Raw genomic sequence first — 8,321 nt, 5'->3', positions numbered from 1 at the left:
CGTTCTTCTTTTTTCTCTAATCACTTCTTCTTCATTGACATCTTCCTCTGAGTCGTTAGTTGGCCATTCACGGGATGGAAAATACTGCCAACAGGGACTATCCCACCATTTTGACTGGCGCAATTGTTTAGCTGAACAATCTCTATTTGGCCGATCCGCGGGATTCAAGGATCCAGGTAAATGTCCCCATGCTTGAACTGGTGTCAGTTTCCTAATTTCTTGAACACGGTTCTGCACGAATACACCCCACGTTTCTTCTCTTTTCAACCAAGCTAACACTGTGGTGGAGTCTGTCCAAAAATATACATCGCGGTTTTAAACTCCTTTCGGATCTCAATGGAAAGACGAGCAGATATGGTGGCACCAAGAAGTTCTAATCTTGCAATTGTTGTCTCTTTCTTCCCACAAGGGACAATTCTTGTTTTACTTTGTACCAGCTGTACATAAACATTAGTCCCATAACAAACTCGCAGAAAGACTACTGCCGAATAGGCATATTTGCTTCCATCACAAAAAAATGAAGGGAAATATTTCCCACTCCTTTATCGCAGTGCAACCATCTTGCCACCTTTACATTCTTCAGATATTCAAGCTCATTTAACTATTTTAGAAATTCTTCGCTCGTTTTTAGATCAACTTCAGCGTCCCAACCAATTTTAGACTTCCACAAATTTTGTAGCAAGAGTTTTGGACGCATCATAACTGGACTGGTTATCCCTATGGGATCAAAAACTCTGTATGAAGCAGATAAAATATTTCGCTTTGTGATCACTTCATTCTTTGTTTCATTAACATCAGGAATATTTATGGAAAGAGTATCACTTTGTCTATTCCACTTCATTCCCAGAATGTTGGTCTCACTAGAATTAGATTCTGATGGGTTAATAGACTCCCACCCTCGTAAATCAAATTGTCTTTCAGCCATAATATTAGTAGCAATTTCCATGAATTGTTTCAACTCTGATTCAGTTTTCACGCTTGTGAGGCAATTATCTGCATAAAAACTGCATATTAGTTCCTGTATAATCTCTTTAGGGTATTTTTCATTCCCTCCCATTGCTTCCTCTAGTTTATTATTCAAATGGTATTGAATAGTGGCTCCAAGCAAAAACGGACTACAGGAAACGCCAAACACAACTCTTCGAAATTGTTTCAGCTGTCCATCTTCTCCATACCATAAGAATCGCAAGAAATTTCTATCATTCTCATAAAGACTTACTTGCAAAAAAGCCTTACGTATATCAGCTGTTACACCAAATTTATATCTTCGAAATTTATTTATCATTGGGGGAATTACTTCTATCAAATTTAACCCTTTCTCTACACAATCATTTAAACTAGGAACTCCTTTTCTCTTAGAAGAAGCATTGAACACGGGCCTAATTTTAGTTGTGCTGCTCTCCTTTATCACAGGTCGATGAGGTAAGTAGTGACAAGGTATCCCCATGTCTTCTTTTGGAACCTCTTCAATTACTTCCTCTTTCTCCCAGTCCTTGAACACTTCTCCATAGGCATCATACAATTTGTCGGTTTTCAACTTGCGTGTTGTCATTTGCAATCTCTTTAACGCCAAATCATAATTATCTGGCAAAGGCAAATGCCCATCAAGCCATGGCAGACTAACTATAAAAGGGTCATCTCCTTCAACTTTCACTGTATTTAAGAAATGTTCCATTGAGGCTTCTTGCAGGTCCTCTCTAGATTTTTGTTCTGAAGGATCTTTTATTCCTAAAGAATCTAATCTCCACAGCTCAGAAATATCTATTTCTTTTACAAAAAGGGAAGTAACCAACATTGCGTTGCTTGATGGTAAATCATATTCAGGTGTTTTCCCTGTTAAAGTCCATCCCAGTAGTGTCTCTATTGCTACTAATCCACTGGCCAATACTCTTCGTTTTCCAGTCATAAGTTTTCCTATTACGTCAGCTCTGAGCAGAATTTGAACTGGTTGTGACTCATTTCCGACGTCTGACAACTTTATATTCATTTCTTCAAGCTCTTTTAACCAGGGTCCAGAGCTAACAGGTGTTATAGTATCACAAATAGATGCTTGATCTAAAGCTTCCATGTTACAAGTCAAGTTATTCTCTGGATTCCTTTATCTAATTCTACAACACGTGTGTTCAAATTTATCTGATTTATGACCACCAAACAAAGAGTGTATGCGAGTTTCTTTTCTCAAGGGAACATGTTCCATCTTTTCAGCCAAATTTTTTAAAATATATGTTCTTTGTGATCCAGAATCTGACACACTCTTTTTACTTTTCTTTCGCCGAAAATCTACTTAAAAATGTATATATAATGATTTGTCATTTATCATCACAAATTGTTAAAACTTCATTCAAAAATTAAGGAAAATGTAGGGAAAACGAATAAAAACATTAGATTACCCAGATCTTGCTGCGAATATTTTAGTGAGGCTTATTAAAAAAATTGAATGAATAAGGATATATTTTTTTACCCAAAAGAAAGGGGCAAAGGCGTTCTTAACCCTTTGACTACGAATTTAAAAAAAATTATTTTTTTGTTCCGTTTATTATTCAAATGGACAAAATAGTCACAAATAAGGCAAATTCAGTATTTGGGATTTTTCTGACAAGCGGTTATCAATTTAGAGACTGGGACATATATGTCCCGCCGTATTTAATGGTGGGATACATATGTCCCACCTGTAGTGATTGACTTACTACAAGCACATTTATCATTCCGGAAAAATTTATTACATATATGGACTTTTTCTTACATGGTATGATACAGGGTGAAGCAATCTTTGCATAACCAGACATTACACATTGGACAACTCATATTTGTTCTTTTTTTCTATGTTCATTTGAGAAAATATGAATAAAATATGAATGGACATAACAATCCCAATGAAGAATACGAATGGGATATATCTGTCCCAATGAAGAATACTAGTGGGATACATCTGTCCCAGCGCGAAATCACAATGCTATTTCATGCAAAAAAAACCCTTTAGCGCCATCTAGGGGATATTCGACACATGAAACACGTATACATGATTCGACTCTACGACTGGGACATATTACAATGAGTTTCTAAGTGCTTTTCACCCCATTAGTAATTTTTAAACATTTGTTGGGACAAATGAGTCCCGATAGTAGCCAAAGGGTTAAACTGTTTGCGCCTAGCCTAAAGTCAGTAATCCTAATGTTCGAAAGAGACAGCCTTTGATATGTAAATAATTTGTGGCGTTGAAGTTTTAAGAAACAAAAATCGGGCACGAAGACATACATTTTGAGTTTTAACTTGTCTTTAATCATAATTCCGCAAGTCTAACGCAAAAACTTTTGCAGAAGGAGGGGCAGTTGGCATTTCTGCTGTTTGAAGAAGTTATGTTGAAAAGTAAGCTATAGAACTATTTAAGTAAGTTAAAAATGTTTGTAAGCATTTATAACATTCGTTCATGCATGCGCCTAATAAAATTTCAAAATTCATTAAAAATACTAATTTTAGCAAATTTTTATGTATTTCTTTCAGTTTACTTTGGTTTGAAATAGTTTGTAGGAATTTTCCTTTTAAATACGAATAAAATTGAGACGTAAATTGCTCCCTCTTCACACATCGCCCCATTATATGTCTCCAAAATCCGACGAATCGGTTGATGCCACTTCGCCTGGAGATTTGAACTGAACAGAACTGTATAAAGCATCTGGGCATCACCTCCTATATCAGAAAGCCTCCACACGGTTTCTTATAAGTAGTCTGCTCAGATTGTTTAATAAGCGAGCCACTTGTGTGGTGCGCATGAACCCATATTCTATTTCAAGAAGTGACTCGAGAGGAATTTATGATATATATTTGAGAATTGAATCTGTAGTGGTAGACAAGTGAATAAAACAAACCAATTATATTCATAAATTAAACAAATTTTTAGACACATATTTGCTACCACTTTCTAATTTTTAATATATTTCTTATTGAATGGTTTTTTAACAAATTAGTTCTCTTTTATAGTGGTCTGATCGGACTACCTACAAAAAAACCGTGTGGAGGCTTTCGACCCTTTCCCCATAAATCGTTAGCTTTAACTTTGTGGTGTTTCGATGAAATGCAAGTGAAGTTAAAAAGTAATAGTGTGTTATAGAGGATCATTGAAGTTCTGACTATGATGTTATAGTTTATAGGCAGTAGGGGGAAGGGGTGAAAGCGAGGCGGAAAAGAGAAAAGGCTGGTAGTAAAACCTTTTCAGATATAGCTAGTTTCTGGGAGGAGTTTACTTTTCCTTTTTTAAACTATTCAACAATATCAACTTTATCTTGGAAAATAAGAAGCTTTGTAAATATGCTGAAATTATAAAAGAAATCTTGATAGTTACAGATATTTTATTTTTTTCGAAAAAAATGCTGGAATGAAATGTCTTACGTACCATTTTCATACCTGCCAACTCTTCCGGATTTTCCGGAAGATTTTATTTTCATATTTAAAGTAGTAGCAATACTCAGGTTATTCCAATTAACTTTTTGAATTATAATGATAATTATAGATGAGTCTGACCACCACTACATATGAATAATTACAATAAATATATGAAAGCATAATAATCTTTACGCAAGCAAATTTCAACGGGATCAAAATATAAATATATTTTTGAATCAGATTGATTTTCGGTTATTGTTTTACAACCACTCTGAAAATCCATTCTCGGAAAGAGTGAAAGTTGGCAGGTATGCATTTTTTTCTCTTTTCCGTCTTGCTATATAAAGGCTTTCAGCCATGGTAGGGTGGAATAGAGATTTAATAATGCTTTAATGGGAGCGTATTTGTTGTGGTATCTGTCTTTCGGCACTAGTCGCTTCCAAGCAGTTACAGAGATGCCAACTTGCTCTGGACAGCAAATACATATTTTAAAGTGGTAGTTTATCAATTGTGATTCTTGGTTTAGTAAATTTAATAGATTTTTATCCACCACTATTTCTAAATCATTCGTAGGCTTATATAATTCACCACTTTATGTTATTAATGGCATGCTGTTCCTCTTTAAAAGCAAGTAAAAATAGTCAAATATTTGTAAAATTTACTTAGTAGTTATTTATCGTTCTTTTAATTATTTTGGCGTGTCCGGACCGGAGCAGTTGGCATCTCTGCAGTTATTGAGCAATAAAAGCGACGGAAGAATAAAGTCTGATTAGAAGTAGATGGAATTTCTTCTTTGAACTATGTTCTAATGTATTTGAACTATTTAGAAGTAGTGGTGAGTAAAATCCCTAGAAATCGAATATACTAAAGAATAATGCGTTAAAAGACCACTCCTCAAAAATATTTACAAGGATGCTAACTCTCTTGCCACTCGGGATACGGGCACGGGGCTGCAAGCTTTCTGCAAAAGTTTTAATAAATTGGTAGCGAATTAAATAGTAAAAATTATAAAATAAGAGTATTTACACGTCCCCTCTGCAATAAAGTTGGTATTTATATGGTAATTCAAATATTTGATAGGCAGTGGTGAAAAAACTACTTAAAATGAAAAATACCAGACTGAAAATAACTTAAATTTTGTAACCAGTCAAAAATACTTTTTCGCGTCTCTGTATTTATATTCCCGGTCTCTCAGTCTCTGTCGGCACAAGTTAGTTGGTTTTGAAAAGTGTAGATGCTACAATCACTATCCGTAGGGCCGGGATAGCCTGGTCGGTAGGGCGCTGGGCCCATATCCAAGAGGTCGTGGGTTCGATCCTCGCCGGCCGAAGACTTCCTGTGTAGTAAATGATGACTGATGCACGTTAAATCTGTCGAGTCTCAAAGTCCTCCATGTTCCCACAACAAATCAATACCTCTGGGGGTACTGATCCAGGAGTTTCCTTGTTTTCTGGATTGGTTCAAAATTACAAGGCTACGGAGTTGAACGTAAGTAGTCGTAAACCCATGAAATTGGGTCGGCTGTTCAACGACGGTTATAAAATAAAATAAAATCACTATCCGTAGCACAACCAATATACATTTATTGATAAAAGGATAAACCAGCATAAATATGATTTATTAGTAGTCCTTAGTACTGAGAAGTTCTCTGAAGTAGACAAAAAAAAAAAAAACTTTTGATGAAGTTTTACACCATAAAAATGAAAAACTATACTTATATGTAATATATAATGACTGTCCCACAGAAAACATACCAATGCCAATATGCAGCGCCAGTATGCAATCATTGTTTCTTTACAGTAATTTCATCTCGATCAACTTAAAACACAGTTTATATCCCTATCCTACATCACATGTGCGTTCTTGTTATTTTACTGACACATCACAATGTCCAATATTTCAAGAAGAATGAGAAAAGGCCCATCTTTGACCGGGTACCAACTTAATAACTATGAGAACACGGGACGGTATCGCCGACATGGGTACCTATGAATGCAATAATTCTTTGACTAATAAGTAGGCGTTACTTTTTCTCTTACACCACACAGTAAAAAGTAGGCGTATCTTATAATTTTTGATTTTAATGTATGTTGGCAAAACATTTTTTTTAATAATCACTTTTAAAACACTTGTAATATTCTAATTTTATTTATTTCTTATTTAATAAATATGTACTAAGTAGCAAAATGGAAGCTTTCATTAAGAAAACTCTAAATACAAAGTAATAGAGATAAAACAGACAGCAAATATTACTTTATATGAATATGACCACAATTTAAGAAGGCTCGAAATTAAAAAAAAGATATATTAAGCTTAATCATTGTTAATCTCTATCATTAAAGATCGACCACTACATTTTTTAAAGAAAATTTTATATAATATTTCAATAACCATGTTTAAATTCACACAGGTGCCCTAGGGCCAATAAATAGATGAAGAAGTGAGGTGCCCGCATTCGCGGGCAGGTACTTCGTTAAAACACCTGTCCAAGTTTAAATTCAGGCGTTAAGAAAGACCTATGCACGCTGCAACTACCATTTAAAGTAAACGTAGGTAAATAAACGTAAGTGAGTATAAGCTTACTTAGACTACGTCATGAAGTTTCAAATACACAGCTCCAGAAATTTAAAGAATATTGTAATTCTTGAATAAAATAACGGTAAAAGCAAATTTGTTTTTGTTGCCTGAAATGGAAGAAGAGGGTCACAAATGGAAGTTTTTCTCATTTTCAAACTCGGCAGTATGCAAATTTTGAGTTTGTTAAAGACGACTCTTTAGCTGTAGCGAATTTGATTTTAAGACAGAGCGGAAAAAGTATGATCAGCATTTAGAAAGCGCGTTGTGTGCGATGTCTTAACGAAGTCATTTAACCGAATCAGAAGCTTGGAGATTTGTTGCCCGCAAAGGTTTTTTTTTTTGACCCACCTTTGACTTATGGCCCCCTTCAACCTTATGTTTGCATAAGTCGAAGTAGCAGAAGCCACTGGAGTTTCACAAAGTGTGATTTCCAGGATCTGAAACCATTTTTTGGAGACAGGAAATGCAGGCCGAAGATCGGGGCAAGGGCATAGACGTGCAACAACGCGCAACGAAGACCGTTATTTACCGCAAACGGCTCGGAGACATCGAAATATGAATAGACAAAATAGTTAAGTTTTATATTAATGTTTTTCTTAAAAGCATCATAAATTGAATGAAAGGTTTACATTTAAAATAGAAAAAGTATACATGTAAAAGTATATATTTGGAAAAATATTTAAGCATCAATTTTCTTAGGCATAGCTATACATCACAGGAAAAGTAACACAATTTTTTTAAAAAATCTTTCTTTAGGTTGTTAAATCTAACTAGCTGACAAAGATTTATATAAACTATAAGTTCGACAAAGATTTATATAAATACTCATATTAATATAAAAATATTTAAGCTAATGATTTTACTCTCATAAAATCTATGAATTTTGTCCTAAAAATTATCATTAAATAAAAATGTTGAAAAGATTTTTAAAATGATAAGTAGTAAGTTACCGTATGAAGAGACCTCTTCTTATTAAAAAATTTTTTTATTTCAGAAGGAAAGTATGTATTAATTAATGGCACAAATAATGTCCTGTACTAAATTAATAACAAAAATCGTGAAATAAAAATATCCATAGATATATATGAGAAAAAATAATTAAAGAAAAAAAAGAGTAAGTTTTTTAAGCAGTTCTTAAATTTGCTGAGAATAGTCAGTTTAAAGCTTAAATAAATCAATTTTAAACGCATTTTATTCTAATTGCAAATCTAATCCTGATTGCAATATCTCAAATTTAATAACTTGGCATAATATATTTTGATATATTCTTCGGCCAAGTAGAAGCCGGTTGCCAAGATAGTGCTTGACTTTTATAAATTGCAACCCTCATATGTTAATGAGAAGAGTGACCTACACAGAAGCGT

At 34.2% G+C, this 8,321-nt stretch overlaps 1 protein-coding gene across 1 annotated transcript; it reads right to left on the bottom strand.

Annotated features, from left to right (window-relative positions):
• Positions 1 to 601: 601 nt before the first annotated feature.
• Positions 602 to 2,068, bottom strand: LOC107453127 (uncharacterized). Its single transcript, XM_016069820.2, has one exon. The coding sequence runs from the start codon at positions 2,066 to 2,068 to the stop codon at positions 602 to 604; it is 1,467 nt and encodes a 488-aa protein (XP_015925306.2).
• Positions 2,069 to 8,321: the final 6,253 nt, after the last annotated feature.

The sequence above is a fragment of the Parasteatoda tepidariorum genome, chromosome 9 (assembly GCF_982258835.1).
Source record: "Parasteatoda tepidariorum strain Cologne lab strain chromosome 9, Ptep-v5.0, whole genome shotgun sequence".
In the NCBI taxonomy this organism is placed as follows: Eukaryota; Metazoa; Arthropoda; class Arachnida; order Araneae; family Theridiidae; genus Parasteatoda; species Parasteatoda tepidariorum.
The sequence above is the reverse complement of the archived record's forward strand: the minus strand, read 5'-3'. Positions and strand labels throughout refer to the sequence as shown.

Coding starts and splice junctions, on each gene's coding strand:
- LOC107453127 (XM_016069820.2), bottom strand. CDS start 2,068: ATGGAAGCTTTAGATCAAGCATCTATTTGTGATACTATAACACCTGTT.